The 27693-nt window shown below is 39.9% G+C and overlaps 2 protein-coding genes and 1 long non-coding RNA gene across 5 annotated transcripts; 1 reads left to right on the plus strand and 2 right to left on the minus strand.

Annotated features, from left to right (window-relative positions):
- The first annotated feature begins 4407 nt into the window (after window positions 1-4407).
- Window positions 4408-27148, plus strand: LOC119692185 (protein fem-1 homolog C). 3 transcript variants are annotated; one of them, XM_048630667.1, is made up of 14 exons: window positions 4408-4697; window positions 9192-9383; window positions 12065-12158; window positions 12417-12446; window positions 13123-13242; window positions 14064-14225; window positions 18543-18690; window positions 19151-19364; window positions 20429-20529; window positions 20959-21093; window positions 21508-21641; window positions 22419-22553; window positions 25236-25361; window positions 26234-27148. In XM_048630667.1, the coding sequence occupies exons 1-14, from the start codon at window positions 4510-4512 to the stop codon at window positions 26465-26467; spliced, it is 2013 nt and encodes a 670-aa protein (XP_048486624.1). In that variant the 5' UTR covers window positions 4408-4509; the 3' UTR covers window positions 26468-27148. The 3 variants fall into 3 exon arrangements, with proteins under 3 accessions (XP_048486624.1, XP_048486623.1, XP_048486625.1); XM_048630666.1 differs by lacking the exon at window positions 12417-12446 and having other exon boundaries at window positions 12065-12188; XM_048630668.1 differs by lacking the exons at window positions 12417-12446; window positions 25236-25361; window positions 26234-27148 and adding an exon at window positions 23756-23925 and having other exon boundaries at window positions 12065-12188.
- Window positions 5119-6405, minus strand: LOC125490683. Its single transcript, XR_007267837.1, has 2 exons — window positions 6190-6405; window positions 5119-6025 (listed from the first exon to the last, which is right to left on the minus strand). It is a non-coding gene; the product is annotated as an uncharacterized LOC125490683 (long non-coding RNA).
- On the minus strand, window positions 7002-8216 carry LOC105398831. The gene is made up of 2 exons (XM_038111682.2): window positions 8132-8216; window positions 7002-7964 (listed from the first exon to the last, which is right to left on the minus strand). The coding sequence occupies exons 1-2, from the start codon at window positions 8147-8149 to the stop codon at window positions 7011-7013; spliced, it is 972 nt and encodes a 323-aa protein (XP_037967610.2). The 5' UTR covers window positions 8150-8216; the 3' UTR covers window positions 7002-7010.
- Window positions 27149-27693: the final 545 nt, after the last annotated feature.

The raw sequence follows: 27693 nt of genomic DNA on the forward strand, positions 1-27693 counted from the left end.
ATGGGCCCAAGCTATTAAATGAAATATTATGTTGAGTTGGAAGAATTCTATTTAAGACACAACTATTATCTGATGCTATTATCTTAAGGCAAAAGCGTTCAGCTATTTGAAATCTTCTGAAATGCAGAGGGGGAATGCAGGTTTCACATTGCATAGCATTAATGGGGGTGGAGCACATAGCACCAGAAATTATTCTTAATGCTTTATTTTGTATGATATCCAATTTCTTTAAGGTAGTAATATTTGCATTCATATAAGCTAATGAGCTGTAGTCAAAGTGACTACGAACTATGCTTTTGTATAACATTGATAATATCTTTGGGTCAGATCCCCAATGAACTCCAGCAAGAGATTTCAATATATTCAGTCCTTTACAAGCATTTTTAATTATATAATTAATATGAGGTTGAAATGTTAGTCTTTGATCCAACCATATCCCTAAAAATTTCTTATCTTCTAACCATGGTAATGGACAATTATTATAAATAACTCTAGAGTTACATATGGTATGTTTTTTACTAAATAGCATGACTCCACTTTTATTAGGACTTATGTTCAACTTGAGTTTTCCAAAATAGAAAGAATGGACCTGTTCAAGGGCATCATTTAAGTTATTTACAGCTATATTAACATTTCTATTTACAGTGTATATTAACAAATCATCGGCAAACTGCAAAAATTTTACATTTGTTAGGGTTAAGTATTTATTGATTTGTGAGGTATATATGTTATACAAGAGAGGGGAAATTGTGGCCCCTTGCATTGTCCCTTTGTACACATGTCCTGGTCCATGTATATTATTATTAAATTTGACATACATTGTCCTGTTATATAAAAAATTAAATATCCATTTACAGATATGACCTGGAATGCCTATTTCGGACAGGATTTGTATTAGTACAGATGGATTAACATTATCGAAGGCACCTTGGACATCAAGAAATGCACAAACAGTTGCTGAGTGACCATGAAAGGAATTCTTAATGTCTTCTACAAGAGAAGTGAAACTTTCTGCAGCACTACGCCCCTTTCGAAATCCAAATTGTTGTTCAGGTAATATTTTATTTGTTTCTACAAAATGATCTAATCTTGTTTTAAGCATAAATTCAAATAGTTTACCTACGCATGAAGAAAGTGCGATTGGTCTGTAGGAATTAAAATCGTTTTCTGGTTTATCTTGCTTTAAAATTGGTATTACACATTGTGTTTTCCATGTGTCAGGGATAGAATTAGATATCCAAAGCAAATTAAAAATGTTTAATAAAGTTTTCTGTGCAGTTATGTGCATGTGGCGAATAAGTTTGTATGGAATATCATCTAGGCCAGGAGAAGTATCTTTCCGTGTTTTTATTGCTGCTAAGAACTCATTGAAGGAGAATGGCTGAGAGAGAAAATCATTACTATCATAATTATTTCTATAAAAGTATTTATTTAATGAAGCTTCATCTATTTGTTTCTCAGGAGGAGATTGAGGTGCATATTTATCCAGAAAAGAGGGGATCCACTCATCATTTTTGGGTGTTTTGGGTAAGGCTACACGTTTAAATCTTCTTATATAATTCCAAATTGTACTGACTGGTGTATATCTATTGAATGACTCACATAACTTACTCCATCCATTTTTCTTTTTTTCTGCTAGTAATTTCTTTTTTAATGCGTCTAGTTTTTTATATTGAATGTAAGAATCTATTGAAGAGTTTGATCTGTACAAATTTAAGGCCTCTTTACTTTTTTGGACGGCCTCACTACATTCAGTATCCCACCAGGGAACAGGCTTTTTTAATATAAATTGTGTAGTTTTCTTAAATTTAGGTATACAAATTTCTTTGATTTCGTTTAATTTATTGCAAAATTCATTGTAACTTTCAAGAGGACAAGAATGATTTATTACTAAGTCTCCCAATTTATGTTCTGTTTCAGATAAGAACTTCAGCCAGTCAGCTTTGCTGTACACAAAACGATCAATGGGACTACCTATTTCATATTTATGTACTGAAGTCTGTATATCAATAATAGTGGGAAAGTGATAGCTGCCCATGGAGTCATCATGAACTCTCCAGTGGCAGAGTGAAGCTAAGGATGGACTTATGCAGGATATATCTATTGCTGAGGGATTTTTATTAGGGCTACCTACTGTGGTTGGAGTTCCAGTATTTAGAATACATAAGTCGTATTCATCTATAATATTGTATATCTCACTACCTCTGGAGTTAGTGGAAAGGCAACCAAAGGCAACATGATGTGCATTAAGGTCGCCTGATAGCATAATAGGTTTAGGTAAATCATTTAAAATTTGCTTTAATCTTCTTCCTTGAAACCTACGTTGGTTGTTATTAGTAGGTGGACTGTATGCGCATAATAATGTCAGATTACCAGCATTAGTTGATAAGATTATAGCCGTGGTTTGCAAGAATTCATAAAAGGGTGTGGGAGAAACTGTATATTTTAAATGGTTTTTTACTAATATACCTACACCACATCGTCCGTCCTTACCGTTTTGGTAGACGAAGTTGTAGCTGGGTATATTAAAAGTATTTTTATCTCTAAGCCAGGTCTCATTTAATAGACAAATATCAATGTCGTTGTCATATAAATATTTTATAAACAATGGTTTTTTGTTCATAGCGCCCTCTATATTATATTGTGATATTCTAATAAAATCTTTATTCATTTTTTAGTGTTTTTGTTAAAATTTCTTTTATTACTGTTGTTGTTATCGTCCTACCACCATTGCCAATGGCCACCAACGCGGCAATCATACCCTTCAGTACAATTTCGTTTGATAAAATTTCATTTATTAAATTTTCGTTGCTTAAAATTGTTTTTTTTTTATTCTCAATAGTCTCCCTTTCGTGTACCTTAGACTTTTCCGTTATATTTTCATTAGTTTTAAGTATTGTTTTAGCTGTTGGTGTTGCAGCTGCTGGTGCTTTCATGGAAGAGGCATAGTTATGATTTCTGGCACGTGGTGCTGGAAAGTCCTTCTCATAATTTTTAAAAATGTTGTCATTTTTGTTATTTTTCATCGCCGAAGCGTATGTTTTATTTTTTAATTCATGAATTTTAGTTTGTTTTATGGGGCAGTCCCTTGAAATGGCCAGGTGCTCTCCGCTACAGTTGATACATTTGACAGCTTCATTCTTACATTCTAAATAATGATGGTCCCCGGCACATATGGAGCACCGTTGAGCCGACTTACATATTTTAGCTCCGTGATTGAATTTGAAGCACTTGAAGCACTGCAACAACGGTGCTACATACTCATGTACCTGGAACCTGAAGATGTCCAGGTAGACAGCTTCGGGCAACGAATTTGCCAAAAATGTCACACTCACAGAATTAAATGGCTTAACTTCACCATTTACCTTGCGCGTAAAGCGCCGTACTGCCACTATTTCTAATGACGACTGTAATTTCCTAAAAAGTTCCTCATTGCTTATGTTTGTGGGTACAAATCTTAAAACGCCGATTTTCTCCACAGACCTGGCTGGAATGAACGCCTTCATTTCATATTTCTGAAGGAAACTCTCGTTTTTCAGAAAATTGTTAGCAGTGTTTGTCTGAGAGAAGGTCACTCCTATTTTGCTTGCGTTGATTCGCTTTATGTTTGTGACTCCTTTAATTTCATTCCGAAATAATGTGGCCAACATCAGGGGATTCTTGTTCCCGAGCCGCTCGCCCGCCTTCGTGCTTTCTACAAATACGAGGTACTCACCGCTGCCGCTGCCGGTACTCACGTCTGGAAACACTCTCTTGTAGTTAGGTTTTGTATAGGGTATGTACATGTCGGAATAGTCCCTTGTGGATTGCAGAGACTCTTCCTCATCATTGTCCCGGCCCCTCTTCAGATTGGGCGGGGAAGCTCGATCTCCACCCCCAGGGGACCCAGCCCCCGGAGGCTCCTCCATTTTATACACCAAGTATATACAAGTTAATTACAATATATTACAGTATTAATTTACAGTGTTTAACTAAGTTTTAATAATTTTCGAAAAACTTTTGTAAAATCGCGCCTACTCTTTTCAAAAGCCCGCCAAAAAAAAACGTGTTTTCGATAAATAACACAAACAAAGGAAATTTTAAGTTTCGCGCAATGTCAACTGATGTCAACTTCGAAATGACTAAAGTATTCTGTGTGTAGTAAATACGTCTTCAAAATAATAACGTTTTCGCTTTTACATCAAATCAAATATTTTATTGCCTTTATCGAATGAATGTAGCTGTAGCTTAAAAGGAAAAAATGGGAAACGAAAGGCACAAATATGTCCCTGATAAAGGACCTGATGATGATGATGATGAAAGGCATAGATGGTGTATTTACCTCAAAATAATAACTACTTCTACTCTGTGGTCTATGTCTGTCAACTGCCAGAACCACTGAACCATAAATTTCATGGTAGTGTCAAAATCGTCAAAATATTGGAAACTGGGAAGCTGTTCTTCCAATTCTGGTGTTTTGTGGCTTCTTAAATCACCATTTAAGTCTCTACTGCAGCTAGCCTGCCATTTATGATGTCCGAAGAAGAGGATATGGAGTCAGGCTCGCCGACTGAGGCGGGCCCAGCGCGCGCGTTGGTCGAGAAGGGTCGCGCGGCCCGCAGACGCTTGGATGCTGTCTTCAACGAGCTGATGCAAGAGTGTAGACATTCAGCCCCCGGCGCTCGCCTCTCCGCGCGTCTCCGCAATACGCTCGAAAGGTAACTGGCTGGTTTTTTTGCTTGCGACCTTTTTGTTGATACTTGGTTTTCTTTGGGTTGTATAACTTTTTTGTTTGCCAAAAATATACTGAAAATAATGTAGTTGGGTGGTTAAAGGTACTTATTTTCTCTAATATAAGCCACCAATTTGAGGTATTTTCATGACTCTCTATGGGTGGTAGGTTTCACAGGAAAAAGTTATCAGTATCCTATTAGAATAACATTTTTCTGGTAAGGGTTTCTTACTGACTTGAGAATACAGTTCTGGAAGAGCTAGAGTGGTGTACAATTTATAACTTCTGTAAGTACTTTATAATGCCACAGGTGCCTATGTTGGAAATTAAAAAAGTATTTGCTACACAAGTATAGATTTATTTTGGTAAAAATTTAGTTTGATAAAATTACAGTATAAAGTAATGTAGAATTGATAGGTACACATTAAATATAAAAGGCATCCATTGAGTCAATAACATAACCAGTTCTCTCCAAATCAGCGCAAGAGTTGGCAGCATCCTCACTGCATTGCCACACAATTTTGTTCTCTAAACCTGCATATACTCTTCTTCCTCCTACCGTAATAGCATTCAGTGGTGAATTGGATCGGTTGAAGGTTTCACATGCATGCCGAACATCCACCCTGCACCGCCACATGATACCATTATTGAGACCGGCAAATACGTACCCACCAGATACAGCCAATGACAGAATAGGCTGGCCAGCAGAGTTCAACACAAGACATGCTGGACTCTCTATGTAACAACGCAACATGTTGCCAGATTTGAGCCCAACAAACATATACTGGTCCGTGACAGCCAATGACTGAATAGATTCATTAGGAAAAGTGGTATAATCCTCACATCTGTTTGCTTCATATTTTTCGCAGCGCCAAAGAACTCCATTATCCAATCCGGCATAAACATATCTGCCCTGAACAGCTATACCATTGATAGACTTTCCTCCATTGTTTAGATATGAGCAAGCGTCTTTAACTTGGGTGGGACATATCAACATTAGCCCGTTTGCTAAGCCAGCATAGAGAATGTTATTGTCAACAGTGATTGCTGTGATCGGTTGGTTTACGGTGTTGAATCGTGCACAGCTGTAACTGTTCATTTCACATTTAAGCATGTTTCCATTACGGAGTCCCAAATATGAGTAGAGCTGTCTTCTACTGCCAAGTGCCCGGCTAAAAAGCTCTGATGTTCCCCTGCTATCGAGCCTAGTGACATCATAGTAAATCCTTCTATCACAAGTAGCATCCAGTGCCAGATAGGACAAAACTGCTACAAAGCAACCAAAGATGAGAGTTGCTGAGTGCATTTTGATTCCTGTTGAAAGAAAATAGTTCAGATATTTAACACATTCATGCAAACTATCACAGTATATTTTAACATTTAAGGTCTATGATAGACTCCATAGATACTCCACTATACATAGAAACATTATTTTTAACTGTCTGTGTTTGTATACATGTGCAGGTAAGAATACTCACAATTATTTTGTAGTATACTGTAAAGTTTTCTACAGTAAATGCAATTATTTCACCATAAAATCCACTTATTTTATTCAAATTGTATGTTTTTTAACCAATATCTTGTGAGTCAATATGTCTTTTGAGAGTGGAACACTTAATTATAACCACTTTATTTGATATTGATAAGGAATACATCATTTATTACATACAGGATGAATAGTGACAGAAAGTCTATCAACAACAGACAGGTACTCAAAAAGGAACTTTACCTCCATTATTCCTACATAAATTCACCCATATTGACTTCTTTCTTCTTTCTGATGGTCCTGACATGTTGGTAAGTCCTTATGACGTATAAATGAATATGTGCAATCATTAATCTTCTATTATACTTACCTATATTCTTTTCCTAAAAACTGTAAACATTTATAATATTTTGAATTCCACAAATAACTGAAAAATAATGCCAAATAAATAGTATAGTATTACCTAGTTATATTATTTAGGTCATCCTGTATAGTAGTGGTCCTGGTTTTACCCAGCCTGTTGGGAATATACGTATCAAACTACTATAAGATAAACGGCCCAATTTGGTGCGCGGTCTGATCACCACAGTATAAGTACTTCTACCTAGATTTGTGGATGAGGGCCTTAGTAGGTAATACCTAATTAAAACTATTACATATTTTCTTTGAACATATATTTTATATTAGGCTCACATTTTCTTTCTTACTACTTATACTAAATTAAAACATACTCAATATAACAAATCCGTTTAGTTAGTAAATACCTCATACTTAATGCATTAGATAAAAAATAATATTAAATATAAATTAATATTAAGCGTAAAAGGCAACCATTGATTCAATCACATGATCTGTTCTCTCCATATCAGAGCACGAGTCAGCCCAACCCTCATTACACTTCCACATAACTCTGTTCTCTAAACCTGCGTATATATGCTGTCCGACAATTGCCATAGCATTAATAGGAGTATTGGCACGGTTGAAGTCTATACACCCATCGCGAATATCTATCCGACACCTCCACATTATTCCATTATCAAGTCCAGCAAACACGTAGCCTCCAGACGCAGCCAATGACAGGATGCGACGTCTAGCAGAGTTCAACACCACACATGCCGGCATGTCAACATTGCAACGTAGCATGTCCCCAGATCTGAGGCCGACAAAGATGTATTGTTCTGTCATAGCCAGGGACTCAACCGATTCGTTAGGGAACCTTGTGAAATCTTCGCAACTGTTGGCTTCGTACTTTCGGCAGCGCCAAAGGATGCCGTTGTCCAACCCCGCGTAGATATACTCGCCTTGTATGGCTATACCATTGATGGATCCGCCTCCGCGGTTTAGGACGAAACACGAGTCTTTAGCATGGGTCTGACACATCATCATCATGCCGTTGTCTAGGCCGGCGTACAGATTGTTTCTGTCCACAGCGACGGCTCTGATTGGTTGGTTTAGGGAGTTGAACCGCGCACAGCAGAAAACGCCCATTTCGCATCTAAGCATCCTTCCTTCGCGCAGGCCGATATACGTATACAACTGTTTGTTGTTTCTAAGCTCCGTGGTACTGCTATCAAGCTTTAAAGCTCTAGTCAGCTGGGAACTAGAGATGTTGTAGTAAGCTTGGCTTCTATTATACTCCAAAACTCTGTTAGAAAGATTTGTGGAGTTGTAGTAGGTCTGTCTATAGCAGGCGGTGTCCAATGCTTGATAGGATATAACTGCTAAGAAGCAGATGACGATTGTTGCCGTTGTATGCATTTTTGATTCCTGTTGAAAGAAAATACAATAAGTACCTAATTATACTTATAAATTTACATATGGGGCTGCAATGATAGGTAAGGTTTACATAGATCTTACTTTTTTATGATATCAATCGGCGTGCCAAAATGTATAATGCCACTGTACAAAACAATGTATTGTGTATCCTTACTTACAATTTTATTTTGTAGCATACTGTAAAGTTAAATGTAACACTATTCTTTATGAGAATTGATTGATTTTCAGCAACATCTTGCAGGTTAATTTTTGTGTTTCGAATCAACACTTCATTATAAGCACTTTACTTATGATAAGGAATGAATCAAATCATAATATTATGATATACAGGGTGGAGTAGTGAATGATACTCAAACTTAGAATCTGATTGAAAACATACAAATAAATAAATTATGGATGAAAATGAAATGATTGAGTATTTATCGAATTATTTTTATTCCTCGTAAAAAGGCACCTGACGAACATCAATACAATATTTGTACTTCAATAGAAAGTTATGTACTTATGCACCTATGTAGTAATCCACATAATATGACTATTTATGCCTATACTTACTGTAATTTTTAGATCGCCATAGATGTGTTAATGAATTATTCAGAATTTTCCTATACTTACCTGATGTGTGATAATGATAATAATGTGATTAACATGTTGTTTTTATTAACTGATCTAGAATCTAGATTATAATTTGTAAGCTATGCCTACATAAGATTTAATCACAGTGCAGTGTATGATTGCTATTATCACTATCGTTATTCTGCTGAAAAAACTCACAGACTCTTTGTATGTATTCCTTTGGAGGTTTGGCGAATGAGCGTAGGGAGAATTAGAGGCATCTATTCTAAAATATATAATAATTTACACAATGAATAATGACAATTGTCACACATAGGTAATTATTCATAATGACGATCACACATAATATTTTCGTATATATGTATATGACATGGAACGATTAGTATATCTATTTCCTTAAACCGGTCTCTTACTGAGATTCTAAATACTAATCTACATATATGGCTTGTATTGCTCGTTTATACAGAACAAAAAATATTATTAATGTCAGCCGCTCGGCCCCACAATAGAATTTCCTAAGACATAATTTTATGAAAATAACAAAAATACGCCTAATGAGATTACAAAAAAAAACTAAAATACGCCTGGCTGTGGCTAAATCTGTTAAGTGTATAATAGTTCTCTCAACTCTGTTCTCCCCAGGATGCCGCCGGCGCTCCGTCGCGCGGTGGTCTCGCGCACGGCGGCGGGCTGCGCGCCGCTGTTCGTGTGCGCGCGGCGCGGGAACGCCGAGCTGGCAGAGTACTTAGTGCATGTCTGTGACGCGCCGCTCGAGCAGCGCGGGGTTTATGATGCGCCTGATGAGAGGGCCGCTCATCAGGTCACACCGCTGTGGTAAGTTCTACACACGTACACGTACAAACGTGTTAGAAGCTAAAAAAAGTGGGTGTGGCCGTGTCCCCCTGGACACATTCGTATATTGACGTGGATACGTAGGTAAACAAATATTCATTTAGGTATTGGTACAATAAACTTTGACTACAATATATTAATATGTTAATGAAATGGAGCTACCACTCTAGAAAAGTTAAAATATTAGTCGCTCAGAATGACCTTCTGGGTCTCCCCCTTATTTTCTATACCACTTTTGCCTCATCCTGTAGATAGCCGAGCGAAGCGAAACAATACAAGGGTGTCCACTTTCTGGAAAGTCAGGGATAGTCAGGGAAAATTCAGGGAAGCTCAAGGTGGTCATGGAAAGTCAGGGAAATTGATGGGCCACCTGGAAAGTCAGGGAAAAATGACATGTAGTATATTTATTATACATGTATTATATACAAGTAAGTGTATTCTAGTGTTTGTAGGTATTTTTACAAAATTATCTTTCCTCTCAGTCTTTCGCACTACCTATAACTTTCTCCACAACACCCAAGGTTAGCTGGAAGAGAATGCTGTTAGCATTAAGTTCGCCTATGTACATAATTTTATTATTGTGCAATAAAGTATTTAATAATAATAATAATGTAGAGCATACATTTTTTCTAAATTGTAGTTCTTTCCTTTAATAATTATTATTTTTCTTCTATTTTATACGTAAAATACGTAAATCATAAAATAAAATCTCGTAAGCCAGATTCCAGTCTCAGTTCATAGTTTGTTCAATAGTAAAATGATGTTCCCTTAGTTAAATTTCTTTCAAAAGAGTATGACTCAGCTCGCCTTTCTGAACAATTTTTGTTTTAAGAGTTCGTGATGAAAAATAAGTCCTCACATAACGTGTTGGTGCAGACGCGCTGTATCGGCGCTCATTTCACTCATCAATTCTCATAATTTGCTACGGCAGCGGGAGCACTTGCAGAAGCATTTCCTCCACGCGGCACCTAATTATTTTTTTTTAAAGCGTCGCGCCCATACAAAAATGTTTGATTTTGGTTTTGTTTTATTTAAATTAATTATGGTATTTACAAAGCTTAACACGCTTTACTCGAGTTATTTCGGTTTTGAAGGTCCTAAGTTACTATACAAGGTGCTAGGACAAGTTTTATACACAAATTAAAAAGTTTGTTTTATCTACTTGCCTCCAAACTCACACACACACACTCACGCCCTGTACTAATGTACTCCCTTGCGGGGTAGGCAGAGGTGCATTGCTGCACCCACTTTTCGCCAGAATGTTATGTTAGTCCTAATGTAATAGGGGGCGGGCCTATTGCCATTTTATGGGCACATCCAAGACCCGAGAACAAATATCTGTGTTTAAACAAATATCTGCCCCAGCCGGGAATCGAACCCGGGAGCTACGAAATAATACGTATGAGTAGGCGTATTTCTTCAAAGCACTCTCTGTACTAATCCTACCATCAATAAGTGTGCTTAAATAATAAAATTAAAAAGGTCTAACTAACGTCTTTTGCAATAATAACCAGTGGATCCCGCTTGGGTTTCCAAACTTTAAATGACTTTTTTCAAAAGTAAAATGACATTTTGAAAATAAAAAAGTATATATACCTACCTATTTCTCAATTTTGCAAATACAAATTTTTTTTTACATGCTATGACAAAATAAAAGTATTTAAACGTTGTTTTACAAAAAAATTAAGTAGGTACTTATTTATCATTGCTTTCTACAGGGTGTTGCAAAAAGGGTATACTAAGCCGAAACCTACATGTGCAGCATGTTATATCTAAGCCCGAAACTGAAATCAGAATTAAAAAATTCGCGAAAAAAAAATTCATTTTCCATAGAAACTTTGTTGGTCACGTGACTTTTTACTATGGAAAATGTTTTTTTTTTCGCGAATTTCCAAATTCTGATTTCAGTTTCGGGCTTAGATATACCATGCTGCACATGTAGGTTTCGGCTTAGTATACCAATTTTGCAACACCCTGTATACATAATGTTGCAATAGTGGTTGCAATAGTACATAGCCGAAATAGGGTGACCCAGAGATCACTCGAAACAACTTTTGTTCAACTTGTTTTTGAAATTCGCGTTTTTGTTTCTCATATAACTTCACTTGTCTAGCAAAGTTAGTGTGGAAAATCTTTTTTTTTAAATTTCATGTTGTTCAAAATGATCTGCCTGAGTCACTCTCGTCTCTTACGGCTTAATATACACTTTTTACAGCCAAATATTTTACGCAGTCGATGTTTTTTAATATATCTCGCAAATGAACGGAAAACAAACTTTTGTTTATATTGATCTCTGGTCATGGAAAATTTTTGAAATGGTCAGGGAAAGTCAGGGAAAAGTCAGGGAAATTTTTGGAGGATTCTGAGTGGACACCCTAAACCTAACCGGTAATTCCTAAACCGTAAAGAGCCGAGCGCAGTCAGGCAATACAAACCAAACCGGCACTTTCTAAAAGCCAAGGAGCCGAGCGTAGCGAGGCCAATAATTAAATCCTTCCAAACACTTGCTTAGGTTTTAAAAAATGTCGGTTTCGATTGTTTTGTCTGGATTCGTTCGGTTCTCTAGATTTTGGGAAATGCGGGGGTTAATGTGTTAGGCCTCGCTTCGTTTGGCTCCTAGGTCTAGGAAACCTATGTCGCTCTGACATTTTGAACGCTCCCAGGTGCGCGGCGGTGGCGGGGCGGCTGGGCGTGCTGCGCGTGCTGGCGGACGCGGGCGCCGACCTGGACGCCGGCTCCGACAGCGGCTCCACGCCGGTCCGGAGCGCCTGCTTCATGACGCATGAGGTTTGTAGATATTGCTCAGTTATCTAACTCCCATTGTCCAGGTTCGCGGCGGTGGCGGGGCGGCTGGGGACGCCGGCTCCAACAGCGGCTCCACGCCGGTTAGAAGCGCCTGCTTCATGACACATGAGGTTAGTAGATGATGTGGTCTGTACAATCCGTATTGTAAGTCTAAATAGGCAGACTTCAGTTCCTTTGGCAAAATGGGGTGACAACGAAAGGGAAGGTTAGGTTAGAAGCGCCTGCTTCATGACACATGAGGTATGTAGTTATTGTTCCAGTTGTCCCACTCCCATTGTCCAGGTGCACGGTGGACGCCGGCTCCGACAGCGGCTCCACGCCGGTTAGAAGCGCCTGCTTCATGACGCATGAGGTTTGTAGATGTGGTCTGTAAAAGTGGAGATTGATGATCAAATCATATTTATTGACACCATAAGACACAGGTTTACAAGATATAAAAACAGTAGGTAGGTAATAGTGGGATAAATGAGGTCACTCCGGTTATGAACGCTTGGTTTATGGCACTTGAGGTTTGTAGACAATGTGGTCTGTACAGTGCGTATTGTAAGTCTTAATAGGCAAACTTCAGTTCCTCCGGCCAGATGGGGTGACAACGAAAGGGAAGGTACCTGGTAATGATGGTCTAGGTCCTCCTATACTCCTAACGTTGCCAGACCAGAAAATTGACCAGGTGCGCGGCGGTGGCGGGGCAGCTGGGCACGCCGGTTAGAAGCGCCTGCTTCATGACGCACGAGTATTGTAGATGATGTGGTCTGATTGGTGCGTATTTCTATCTAAAAACGTGTTGTCTTTTCAAGTCCATAAATTATTGTTTCTTTATTTATCGTATAAGCTGTGTACCTAATTTGTATTATTATGTATTTTTCCATGTTGTGTATTCTCGAAGGCGAGTAACCTCTTTCTTCCTATCTTTCAGTCGATAGTGCGTGAGTTGGTCGAGCGCGGCGCCAACATCCACAAGCCGAATCACAACGGAGGCACCTGTCTCATCAACTCCGTACAGAGTACTCGACTCTGCGCGTACCTGCTGTCTAAGGTCAGTTGAAGCTTTTGAGGCTGTAACTTACTCTGCTTGTTCGCTAGAGCGGAGCGTGTTAGCAAATCGGTGTGATAGGTAAAAATCTATAAATGAAATTGCATAAAAACTCCGCTCAAGCAATTTCATTGGACGATTATTGTCTCGCACACCGCTCCGTAATCCCGCTCCGCTCTGGTGGACAGGCAGCCTTATGGTCACCGCACATATATCAACTCGGAAAGGGAACGACACCGTATCAACTCGGGACAAGCTTTTCTGTATCCGTTGACGTCCTTACGTCACTCCGTCCACGCTCTGCGCCCAAACTACTGTCATCTTGCCTTGCCATAAACCAGGGGTCAGAGAGCCGGCCGAGAGGCGACCCCTAGCCGTAACATATCCGTGAAATGCTTACGTAAGGTTCACGCCTGGTTGGTGACGAGGTGAAAGGTGATACGGTTTTCGTTATGTTATATGTGCGGCGACCATTAAGACCATTAATTGACTACCGTGGTAGACTTTTGATTAGTACTAAAACTAACACTATCCATTCTGTCGCCAGGGCGCCCAAGTGGACGCGTGCGACCTCCAACTAAAGACAGCTTTGCATACTCCTCTTTATTCTTCGCCAAACGCATCAGCTGTTCTACGCTGGCCACTCCCGTCCATTCTCTTATATTACGTGGTAGATTATTTATTACTATCAAACTAACAATATCCATCCTTTTAGCGATAAGGCCGCCTATTGCGTTATATTGTAAATTGTTTTTAAGTCAATAAAGTAGTATTCTATTCTATTCTATTCTATTCTATACTATTCTATTCTATTCTGTCGTCAGGGTGCCCAAGTAGACGCGTGCGACCTCCAACTAAAGACAGCATTACACTACGCGGCGCAAGAACACCGCGCGGACACGGCGCGCCTGCTGCTGGCGCACGGAGCCGACCCCGCGCGCCGCTCGCGCGCCGGCGACGACGCGCTGCGGACCGCCGCGCTCAAGGTACATACATAAAATAAAATAGAATAGAAAACGTTTATTATCATACATATACACAGACAAAGTAGAAAAAAAACAATATTTTAAAACCAAAAGGGCACAGCACAGCGCTGGTTTTCAGCGGACCCCAATCTCATAAATCCACACATTCACGTTAAATACATTAAATACATAGAAAGATCCGGCTCGAAGGACCATATGAACAATCACTCCTAGGAGAATTAACTCGAATAGAATGAAACTAATCGTTAGTGTATCGTTGTTCGTAAATTTCTTTATTTTTCCAACTAAAACGATATCGCTAATTTTACTGCCAAATTGTCAACAAAATAAACACATCTGTCGAAACATAAACAAAAGCACGTTAAAAGACACATTCCTAGAAAAAAACAGGGAATAAAATATTATAAAATAATGCGCTCCGGACCGCCGCGCTCAAGGTACATACATACAGGATCCGGCTCGAAAGACCATATGATCAATCACTCATTTTACGCTTACGAATCGCTAATTTTACTGTGAAATTGTCAAAACATAAACAAAAGCACGTTAAAAGACACATTCCTAGAAAAAAAAACAGGGAATAAAATATTATAACATAAACATAAATACAGCGCGCTCCGGACCGCCGCGCTCAAGGTACATACATTAGTGATGTAACGAATGTGTGATTTTGGACATTCGCGAATGCGAATGCGAATGCGAATATCTGATATCGACATTCGCGAATGCGAATGCGAATGCGAATATTCAGTTTGTGTTCAAATTTGGAGCCATTTATATGGTTTAGTGGCAGTCTCGTACTGAACGAGGTACCTACGTTACGTTTTAGGCGCATTGACTGAATCAGACTAGCTAATACTAGTAGCAATTTTGTAAAAGTAGTAACACTTTAGTTAGCTCCGTAACTGTTACGACACACTGCGACTGTGTGCGGTTTCTGAGGACGACTTACACGACACATTTGTTTACACGTATTTAAATCTATGGCTGTCTTGTTCTGACACTACAGGGTTATTCGTAAGTAGACCTGATCCTTTCAAGAGGTGATAGAGGATGACATTCGAAACTTTACCATTTCTAAGATATTTAATATTTAGTTTTTTTTTACATTATAAGCTTTTAAATAAGGTATTTCAATATCAAATCGATTGAGGTATCACTAAGATATGGCCAAAACAACCAGAGAAGGCGGAGAAAACTCAATAGGGGTTTCCATACTAAAGTCAACAGGACTGAAAACAATCATACTTTTTACCTTTAATTGGGCTAATCTTGTTAGTTTTCCTGTTGAAATTTGTCCGCCTGTGCTGGTTGTTTTGGCCATATCTTGGTGATACCTAAATCGATTTGATATTGAAATATCTTATTTGAAAGCTTATAGGTAAATTGATTATGTTTTTAAGTTGAAGTGCACAAAAAAATATCATATGTTATTCTTTTTTAATTTAACTTATGTATTTCTTTTTACGTTTTGAATATTTTTAAAAAATGTTTAATTATTTTGATGTTTGTGTCTAATTTAAGTCAAATACATTTGATTATTTTAATTAGTTTATTAAGGTGTCACTTATGCAAAACAACAAAAAAAAATAAAAAATATGGCTAGTTTTTTTTTTTAATTTTAAGCAAAACATTTTATAATTTAAAAAAAAATCACACACACACTCACGCTTTATACTAATGTACTCCCTTGCGGGGTAGGCAGAGGTGCATTGCTGCACCCACTTTTCGCCAGAGTGTTATGTTAGTCCCAATGTAATAGGGGGCGGGTCTATTGCCAATTTACGGGCACATCCAAGACCCGAGAACAAATATCTGTGTTTAAACAAATATCTGCCCCAGCCGGGAATCAAACCCGGGACCTTCGGCTCAGTAGTCAGGCTCACTAACCACTACGCCATTCAGTCGTCAAATTAAAAAAAAAACTTAAATATTAAGGGCCACTTGCAGAAACATATTAAATCTAGATTTAGTGTCAAATCACGATTTAAGAAACGTCAGTCCATATAAAATTTGACACTAAATCGAGATTTAACACTAAATCTAGATTTAATATGTTTCTGCAAGTGGCCCTAAATATCTTAGAAATGGTTAAGTTTCGGATTATGCATTATAGGGTTCAATCTTCTTTTTGTTCTTGTTTCTGTTTGTTTTTGTTTCTGGTTCTTTTTGTTTTTGTTTCTGTTTTTTATTGTTCAGTGTGTCAAATAAATGTTTCTTTCTTTCTTTCTTCTTTCAATTGACTGGAAATGTTCAGGTCACCTCCTGAAAGGATCAGGTCTACTTGCAAATAACCTTGTATACTGTCAAAATACGCTTTTTGTTTGTTTAAAGAGTTTATGTCTTCATCATCAGCCAAAGTAAATAAATACCAAATGATAAAGTAAGACTGGAAATGTGATTAAGAGGGTAACTTGTAATAAAAAAGTTATAGACGAATGGATTTAGATTTTGTTAACCTACAATTATTTTAAAATAGTTTTTCTTAATAAGTACTGATATTCGCAAAACATTCGCACAAAATCTTGCGAATGCGAATGCGAATGCGAATATCCAAAAAAATGCGAATATTCGCGAATGCGAATGCGAATGCGAATATTCGTTACATCACTAACATACATACAGGAGCACCCCTTATGTGTACATACATACAAGAACACCGCGCGGACACGGCGCGCCTGCTGCTGGCGCACGGAGCCGACCCCGCGCGCCGCTCGCGCGCCGGCGACAACGCGCTGCGGACCGCCGCGCTCAAGGTACATTCATTCAGGATCCGGCTCGAAGGACCATATAGGATAGAATGAAACTATCGTTATTTATGTTTATGTTATACGAGGTTTGAACGCAACCTTGTAACTCTAAGCTAGAGATGCCAGTAAAAAATGACTTGTTATTTTAATCAAAATTGTGTATTTATTTCCAAATCACAACATTTTAGTACTTAAAATTAATCAGTAGTAAGTTGTGCTGGATAAAAACGAGCATTTCAGCATTTTTTGGTAGCCCACGATTGCGCTTTTCATTGTAACCATCCTCAGAAATAACCTCTCACTATAAACGCTACTTCCAGGTGAAGAAACATAAGTTTTTGCAAATTTCAAAAGGTACCACTTGTAAGGATCGGCCATCCGGTCTAGGCGAACTATTATCAAATAAAAATTCAACTCGTTTGCCACAGCATTCTGCCTCCTAATAATTAGTATTTCTCATATAATCTGTAGCGACTTCTTCAAAGGAGTTCCAGGAACAAAAAAACAGGTTGTAGCGCCGAAAATTCGGCGGCCGAATATTCGGCGCTTCGGCCGGCAGCGTCGCCGAATATTCGGTATTCGGTATTCGGCCAATTCACTATTCGTGGCAACACTACTCTAAGCACACGGGGCGATCGTGAAACGCGCCTCGTCGCTCGTAGCCTTTGCGTTTTGATCAGAGATAAAATGGCGTCTTTGTATCATCAAACCAAACGCAAAAATCAGCGTCTACGGCGCCGAAAACGCGCGTTCCTAATACGCGCGTCGTCGGCGCGCATAAAAAACGCCGTCTGCTATGGGCCATAATAACTTGCCAAGTTTTTATAATAGACGGCGCTGTAGGATGGATTCTACGTGTAGGTCCTAGGTACTACACACCAGCATTTCCATAAATCAAGATGACCGACCAAAGCGAGGCAATGTAAAGCAAACTGACATTCTAATCTAAAGAGTCGAGCGCAACGAGACAATAAACCAATGAGCATAATTTTACAAAACCTATTAAGCTGAGATGCGAATACGTTTCGCGATGCTGACTCGGCCGCATGTACAACTCTCTCAGCACAAGCTTGCTAGTGTTGGGGTCCACCAACCCGCACTTGGCCAGCGTGGTGGACTAGGCCTAACCATTTCTTCATTGGAAGGAGACCCGTGCCTCAGCAGTGGGGACGTGATGGGTTTATAATGATGAGCGCTGCTCTTAAGGCTGTAATGACTATTTCTGACCATTTGTTTTTCTTAACCCCTAGGACGCAGCATCAATTGTAACTGTTAACTTCTCGCCATGGAAGTAGAAAAAAGAGGTAACGAAATCTCCCTAACTAAAAAATTAGGCACAGCAATGGCGGCGACATGAGAGTGTGTGGGTGCCTAGGTGCGACGTGATTGGCGCGCGGCGGCGGACGGACTTACTATGAGTGTGAATGTGCGTGTGGCGGGCTCGTCATAACAACGAATCTGACTTACTTTGGGTGCCTCACTTTTTACTTAGCGAGATTCCTTCCGTCTTTTTTTCTACTTCCATGCTTCTCGCTATGTGTTCCAAATTGTTCTCCTTAACCCCCAGGGTGCAGCCTCCATAGTAACTCTCCTTACCTCTCGAGGCCGCTACTCGGTGGACGCTTTAGCCGACGCGTACGAGCTGCTCGGGGCGACGCAGCTGGACGAGCTCAACGAGATCGGCAGCGCGCTTGCCAACTGGAGACATGCTACTGGTGAGGTTTAATAACTCCGTAAATACCTATTTAGAATATACATTACGCCCATGCATTAAGACATTTTGAACTGTTGCCTTTTTGGATTAAATAACCTGGATAGGTATTTATATCTCCCCAAAACAAAAAGAGGAATATCTATAAACATATTTTAGAATTTGAGAATAGTGTAAAAGATTCTGAAAGAATTATATTATTCATTCATTATAACACAAGCAGCAGACTTTCATCATAGCCATCACCCATTTCCATGCCCTGCTAGATATAGCTCACCCAATGAGCGCTACAACACTTTGTTTTAGGGCCATCTTGCTACAACAGCCTCCTGCAACTAATCTAACAACCTATCTATGATCATTGATCTAATAGGCAACACGTCTTCCCACTATACGCGTATTGCTACCTACGTTATACAATTCCATAATACTTCTATAATTTTATCGTATTTTTCTGTCCCCAGCCCTGCGCCACACAGAAAGCGGCTACATCCCGAAGCGCGGGCACCAGGTCCTGGGCGGCGGTGACGTCACAGCCGGCGCCACCGAGTGGACCACACACGAGCAGCTGGATGCGCTAAGTGCAGACGTGGAAGCGCTGAGAGTGCAGGCTTTGTTGGTGGCAGCAAGGATATTGGGACCGCATCATAAAGATACGGTGTTTCGGCTGATGTATCGGTGAGTTTTGCACATGAATAGTTTAAAAAAATTTTTTTTGCACATGATTAGCAGCGAGGATACTGGGCACGCATCATAAGGATACGGTGTTTCGGTTGATGTATCGGTGAGTTTTGCACATGGATTGTAATTATTTTTACAATTTGCACATGGAAAGTGGATTTTTGCACACGATTTGTCTAGGTTCATAGTGACAGCTAGCACACTTAACTGTAGAAAGGTAAAAGTATCAGAGTGAACCACCCACGAGCAGTTGGATGCGCTGAGTGCGGACGTGGAAGCGCTTAGAGTGCTTTGTTAGTCGCAGCGAGGATACTGGGCCCGCATCATAAAGATACGGTGTTTCGGTTGATGTATCGGTGAGTTTTGCACATGTATCTAACGCGGTTTGGATTTTGCACATGGAACATAGATTTTTGCACAAGATTAGTATGGATTCATAGTGACAGATAGCACACTTAGCTATAGAGAGGCAATGGTCTCAGAAGTCAACGCACGAGCAGTTAGATGCGCTGAGTGCAGACGTGGAAGCGCTGAGAGTGCAGGCTTGGTTGGTAGCAGCGAGGATTTTAGGCCCGCATCATAAAGATACGGTGTTTAGGTTGATGTACTCGTATCGGTGAGTTTTGCACATGGGTGTTGTTGAACAGTGTTGGGTTTTGCACATGGATTGTCTAGTTTCACAATGGTATATTTCACACTCAGCTGAAATGATGAAAACAATGTAGAGATAGGCAAACGTTTTACAGTGAACAACGATCGTTCACAGCAGCTAGATGTTCTGACGTGAAATTTTAATGAGTTTCGCGAAAAGCTTTACTTGCTTATCTGAATTTACATTGTGAAATAACATACTGAAACATTTCAGTAAGGGATAATATCGTCATCAGTTCCTGGAATCCCTATTCAGGGACATAAGGCTCGAAGTGTAGATTTCCATTCTGACCGGTCCGTGCCACGCCTTCGACTTCGTGGCAGCTCATGGATTCTTAATAACAGATAGATAGATACTTTTACCTTAGTGTTCTTTCTCAGTAACAAATTGCCCATTTGTTCGCTTCCAGAGGCGCATCGTACGCAGACGCGTTCCGCTACCAGAACTGCATCGACCTGTGGACGTGGGCGCTCGAGATACGCATCGAGAGGGACACCCTGCTGTATACTGGTGAGTCGTTACTGCTGTATCTATAGTCTATACAAGGTGTTGCAAAAGTGGTATACCAAGCCAAAGGAGGATGACTCAGGGGGGCATTCCGAACAACATATATGGTTAACGGTTTTGTATACTGGTGAGTCACAGACACTAATGACACGATATGCCCCAAGTGTACAACTGTACTGCGCATGTCAAAAAGTTGAACAAATGTCCAACTTTTGGTTGGTACATTTAGTTCCGACCAGCTGTCACTATCAGTGTCAAAAATAATAAATCTTTTACAAATTTCGGCACGCGTGGTTCTCATAGAAATTAATGCATTTGTACCATCTATTTACAGTCCACTAAAACTATTTCTTTGTGTTCTTCGAATCAGAGGTCCAGATTAAGTTTTGGGCCTTCGAGCCGAATATAACATTAATCGAATTCTCCTTCCAGACACGTGGCACTGCGCATGCGCGCTCACCCGGCTCATGCTGGACGCGCGCGGCGGGCGGCTGGAGCGCGCGCGCGGCGTGCCCTCGCTGCGCCACGCGGCGCGCCTGTTCGCGCGCACCTCGCGCACCCTGCCCGGTCAGCACGCGCCACACCCCACACACAGCATGTACACTGACACATAGCACACTCAGCCTGGAGGCGTGCCCTCGCTGCGCCACGCGGCGCGCCTGTTCGCGCGCACCTCGCGCCCCCTGCCCGGTCAGCACGCGCCACACCCCACACACAGCATGTACACTGACACATAGCACACTCAGCCCTGCATGTATACTGACACATAGTTCACACAGTTTACACGTTACATATAGTAAAATTACTAAAGTGAAAATTATCATCTTTATCATTCAGCCAACAGCCATCCAATGCGTGTGTGCTATTTTGTGTTGTCCTTGGACTTATGTTGTTCATTAGCATTGCCAGACTCAAATATTATAATTTTTTTATTAAGAAATTTTATTGAATATAATTAACAAAACCCTCCTTCTATTCCAGAGGCCCGCAAAGCGCTAGACGTGCGGCCTGTGTTCAAGAAACAAGCGGAGACGTTCGACCGAGCGCTGCGCTGTGTCACCCACCTCATATACCTGATGCTGGACATCGCCTCCACGCCTGAGGAGATTGTTGAAGTTAGTATCATCATAGACATGAAAAAAATGTGGGGCGTGATTGGATATAGGCATCCATAATCGATAGCTTCAGGGTCCATGTAATTAGTCACTCATTCTTTCAAAGACTTAGGTCAATTTGAACCGGCGAAGAAAGTACCTGCTTTGCCGGTCTATCGTTCATTCATTATTATGCCAGTCTTGACAGTATTTCAGTGGATATCGCTTCCACGCCTGAGGAGATTGTTGAAGTTAGTATCATTATCATCATCACAATCATCATCACGGCCCAACACGTCCACTGCTGGGGCACGGGCCTCCTTCCAATGAAGGAAGGGTTTTAGACCTTGTATCATCGTTATATATGTAATCATCGTTATAGTCATGAAACTTCATGACATGGAGCGGCACATTTACTTCGAAATACAGTGTCTTCAGTTAGGAAAAGATTTTCGCTCTTCTATATCCTAGATACATCAGCAACCTCTTCACGGGTTCGTAATCTACGTCGATAAACGTCACTATTTTGCAATACGGCGCTGTGATTGGTGGAACGCGAATTAAACGTGTATATCGACGTCGATAACAAACCCGTACCGCGGCCGCACTGTGACAAGCTTTCTTCATCGAAACTCGTTTGGTCCCGCTGGCTGGCTGGCTTCTGATATATTTTCCTGTTGCTCTTCTATCGTAGTGAGAAAGCCACGCTGAAACGCTTTATTTTGGGAACGCAAGTCTTTACAAAATGTAGCCAATGACAGTAACGGAGGCATAATATTAAATTTTCTTCATCTACAGGTAAAAACGCAAATCCGTGAACTGGTAGCAGCTGATATCCGCTCAGCTCAGACTGGAGACACTTTACTGCATCTGTGCGTGTCGCGGCTCAACGTCATCCGCTCCACATACTTCGCCGACGAGATGAACGCACCGGTCAGTCGATCACTCATTCATTCAGTTGAGAATTTTGGTAAACAATAACAAACAAGATGGCGGTCCAAAGGAGACGTCGCGTCAAAAACACCACAATCTCTAAGTTGGCTTTTATTTTAAATTAGTTCGGTTGTTATTTTATTCATTGCTACACTACAATGGTTGTTATTTGTTTGAACTTAGGGTGTTTTAACACCCAGATTTTATCACGCGCGCGGGATTGAACGCCATTTTCCCACGTCTCGCTGGCGTATTCCATGCGTTACAATGAATTTGAGTAAGTAATAAGAACATTATTTAACTATGTTATTTGTATGTGATACTCTATCTAGTTCGTGCATCTCAACCCAGCATTCCCTAAAGCCTAACCTTACCGGCATTTTCTTAACCCTAAAGAGCCGAGCGAAGCGAGGCCATACATCTCAACCCAGCATTCCCTAAAGCCTAACCTTACCGGGATTTTCTTAACCCTAAAGAGCCGAGCGAAGCGAGGCCATACATACCAACCCAGCATTCCCTAAAGCCTAAACTTACCGGCGTTTTCTAAACCCTAAAGAGGGGAGCGAAGCGAGGCCATTCATACCGACCCCGTATTTCCTAAAACTTAGAGTGCCGAGCGAAGCGAGCCAGCACAAACCTAATCGGGATTCCCGGGGTAAAGATCCGAGCGAAGCGAGGCTATACATCTCAATCTTGCATACCCTGAAGCTCAGAGAACCGAGCGAAGCGAGGCAACACAAACTTAACTGGCACTTTCTAAATCACAAAGAGCCGAGCGAAGCGAGGCTATACAAACTTATCCACATTTCTTACGCGAACTTCCAAAACTCGTAGAGCAAAGGTTGTTTAGAATAATCCCCTGAGTCACCTTCTTTTGGCTTAGTTTACCGGCGCACCCTGGGCAGTCGGCTACTGACGCTAGTCTAGCTGGCGAATTATTTCACTACGGTGAAAAACCCTATACCAGATCTAGTTTTTTTCATTAACACGCAAATAATAAAAACGTGTAAAAAAACACTATGCCATATTATACCATCATCATCATCACGACCCATCACGTCCCCACTGCTGGGCCACGGTCTTCTTCCAATGAAGGAAGGGTAAGTGGGCAACCCGACTGTCAGATGTTTTCAAGCTGCCACTACATACATCTATATACAAACATGCCAAGCTAAACCAGCTCCTATTCCGTCCCCCCACAGCCCATATTCCCGGAGTGCGCGTGGTGCGTGCCCTCACGGAGCTCGGCGCGAGCCCGCGCACGCGCAACGAGGCGAGGTCCACGGCGCTGCACGTGGCGGCCATACCGTATCACTATAGTGCTCAGCCGTTAGGCGAGGACCGATCAAACTTCACATACGATTCACGTAAATTACCGCGGCAATTATTGGCATTTCCCTCTATCTATCGAAAACTGGTATAGTGAAACTATTAATTCGTGAAATTAATGTTTGAGGAACTAAAATTTTCAGGAGCCTGGCACCATTAGAAAAGAAACGTAAAAGTCATAACAATTGCTTATGGCAGTTGGCGGTTGGCTCTTTTTTCAATTTTCTTATTATTTATTAGGATAATCTAGATAAAAACAACTATTGACGCTTGTTTGCAATTAGGAAGAAGAAAAAAATATTCGTAGTCAAGCTAGGGAAGTTATTCATCGAGTTTATGTACAATGTTTAGCGGAACATGAAGCTGGACACATTTTGTCGAATTTGGAGGATGTTTACGCTCGTACAGCGTCTATGACGGGTATGTAACATTGTACAAATTGTAACAACTGATATTTTATTAGTACCAACGCTCCATTTATCAATAAACCTAGGTTTAGAGCCCAAGTCGAACATTGTTTACATACCGCTGGTTGTAGGTTTGAGCTGGTTTAAATTGAATCAATCCATAACATTTTGATACTTGAAGTTATATTTTTGTTTACTTACTAAATTCTCATTTTGTAACTCTGTTTTTCTTAACTTAAGGGTAGTTTCAAATAAGTATTTTTTATTTATTTTATAGGAGTATCGGACAGTGCCGTCTGGCATATTGCAAAAGCGAGCTCTATAATGGAATATTTCTAACTCCTGGAAGAAACAGAAAAGGCCGTCTAAAAAGAAAAATTGATGATTTTACTATGTGTGCCCTTCGTCAACAAATCCGGATATTTTATACAGTTGTATTAACGTTATCTAAATAAATATTTATTGGTTTTACTATTAGCCTGCATATTAATACCTTCTAGCTTGAATAATAAGCTTTTTTGTGGACGGTAAGTTGTTTTTAAATACAGAAATAAGGTAGGTAGTCACAGGCAAAATTTCAAGTATTAAAGTCAGTTTTGTTTCGCTATATAGGGTTGCTACATGAAAGATAGCTGCGCCCTCATTTAATTTCAGGACTTTATAGTTTCACTGTAGTTACTTTCATATAATTTTGACTGATTGTAACATTTCACTATGTCAAAATCGTATGAAAGTAACTAGGTACCACTTATGGATAGATAGAGTTATAGAAACCGGCAGTTAGTGTGTTAGATAAGAGGTGTGGGTATAATTTGACAAAACCACGCGACTCCGTCAGATCGCGCTATACCGCTCTGGCGTCTATTCGTCTTCAAGTCGAGCTGGCTTCCCCACTACTTACATCTACATGCCAAGCTAAACCAGCTCTTATTCCGTCCGCCCACAGCCCATATTCCCGGACGTGCGCGTGGTGCGTGCCCTCACGGAGCTCGGCGCGAGCCCGCGCACGCGCAACGAAGCAAGATCGACCGCGCTGCACGTGGCGGCCATACCGTATAACTATAATGCTGAGGTTTGTCATTGTTTCTTATTATACTTTTTGTGCCTGTTAGCCCCTTCTCCCACTGCGCGACTTCTGTCAAGCGATGTGACTGCGACGCAACCCTTGGTCGTATAATATGTTTAACGAGTCTAGGACGCATCGAAGACCAGTCTTCTTTCGTACTTAATTGTATCTTAATTCTTGTCTATACAAGGTTTTTATAAGTTGTGTGTGGGCTAAAAGACCCGTCAGTTGGTAATTCTAAATCACTTTTTATCATCAGCAAAATGTCGCGTTAACCATGTAGCAGTTGCATAAGTATAGATAGATCGATTGAAAAACTATCAAGGTAGATGTAAATAATAAAATAACTTGATTTTTCAAAAGATGTAGATAAAATTGGTTTAGAATGAGTCCTCGAGAGACTTTCCACTTTTGCAATATACTGTCCCGGGAGATTTTACATTTTGCGCTACGTACGGTGGCCTGCGCCTAAAAGTATACAGGCGGAGTTTTTAAAATAGCGATCCCTGATGATGAAGGGACCAGCTACATCTGGTATAAATCTGGGGACGTGTTGTGTGTGATGTGTTTAGCAGTAGCGTTTATGTGGATGTGCTTGAGCAGCATGTGAGCTTGAGATCGCTATTTTAAAAACTCCGCCTGTATACTTTTAGGCGCAGGCCACCGTACAATAGGTAAGCATCTGATTCGTATAACTCAAAATCTTTATTTTTTTGACTCATGGATAAAATGTAGCAATACAAAAATAGTATTGTGAAATACTGTTTGGAATCAACAAAAATCTATTCAGCATGACAATAATTTTAACATACTATAAGAACATTGTAACTAACACAAATGAATTTAAATAAATTAATTAATAACCATCCTTTCCACAGCTAATAGAGGCCCTACTAGAAGCCGGCGGTCACCTCGACCAAGTCAACCGCTTCGGAGACTCAGCGCTCAGCCTAGTCGCGTCCAGATGCGATTCCCGCCTCTACCCCCTACGACACACGACCCTGTGTTGTTTGGCAGCTCGAGCACTGCTAGCCAGTCCTGCACATAGGAATATACCAAGAGAAGCTTTGCCTGAAACTTTACATGAGTTTTTAGATTTGCACCGCCCGTGATGGAAGAGAGTTTGGTCGGGTTATCAAGTTTCGTAGTAAAAATATTAGTTGATATTTTCAAAACGGTGACAAACTTTTGTGAAGCCGTAATTCTTACGCTAAGAAGAATTAAATTATTGTTTATCCTACTTTACGCTAGCAGGATAACCAATATTAATTGATGTAGCTATATTATTGTTTTATGGCACCTTTTCTGTGTATTGAAGCACAGTAACTTCTGTCAGTATCAAGTGTTGGATTGAGAACTTAAAATTTAAGGCGATTTCAAGTTGTTTCTGTGTAGTTCATATGAATTATGTCACTTTGAATATTAGCGGAAGATAATATAAGTCACGTGCATCTTGGGTAATAAGATTAGCACAACATTGCACATAATAAATAAGTACTGCTCTTGTGGTCTCATTTTATCTTGCCTAAATCTTAGAGGAATTGGTGACCCCGACATGAAATCACTTTCTCATAGTGAATACTGTTGAAAAAATTAATTATTTAAAATCAATGGTATAAAGTGATTACCTTTAGGTTTTCAGCATTCCAGAGTATTTTTATTCCTAACTTATACCTACACTAGTCATTGTGTGCAAGAACGACACTGTTATATTTTTATTGTGTTTATTTATGTTATCTTGTATTGAAATTTGAGAGTTTGGGAAGAAGTAAATGAATTTCTGTAGGCATAAAAAAACTAAATAAAAAAAAAATCGCTCCACAAGTTATTATAAAAAACTCCATACCCCGCAAATAATTTGAAACTGGCGAAGGGGGTCATACCTACACTATCTTGCCTTATTCGTATGTCTGTCAATTATCATTCCTAATGCCACTGCCAGTTATGTATCCATGTTCGCCATCTTTATATGATTTCTTTAACTGCGGGGATTATAGTTAACCGTATCATTTCATGATTGGCGCTAAATTCAAAACAAGAATTAAGCTTATTATTTTTTGTGTTCATGTATGTAATCATTACAAATAAATTTAATGTACCTGATATCATTAGTATCAAATATGTTTGGACAACTCACGCACATAATGTATCATTATTAAAATAAATATTTATATTTCACGTTAAGTTTCTTGGGGATAGTTCTGTATGTTTTCATTTGTTTTGGTCTCAGTTCAACGGATTTTTTTACAACTCCAAGTAGGTCTACTGACATCTATATTTTGTATGTGTCTGTTACTCATGCACATTTAATATAACCTTAAATATCTAGGTCTAGGAA

This window comes from Plutella xylostella, chromosome 26 (assembly GCF_932276165.1).
Source record: "Plutella xylostella chromosome 26, ilPluXylo3.1, whole genome shotgun sequence".
NCBI classification, from domain to species: Eukaryota; Metazoa; Arthropoda; class Insecta; order Lepidoptera; family Plutellidae; genus Plutella; species Plutella xylostella.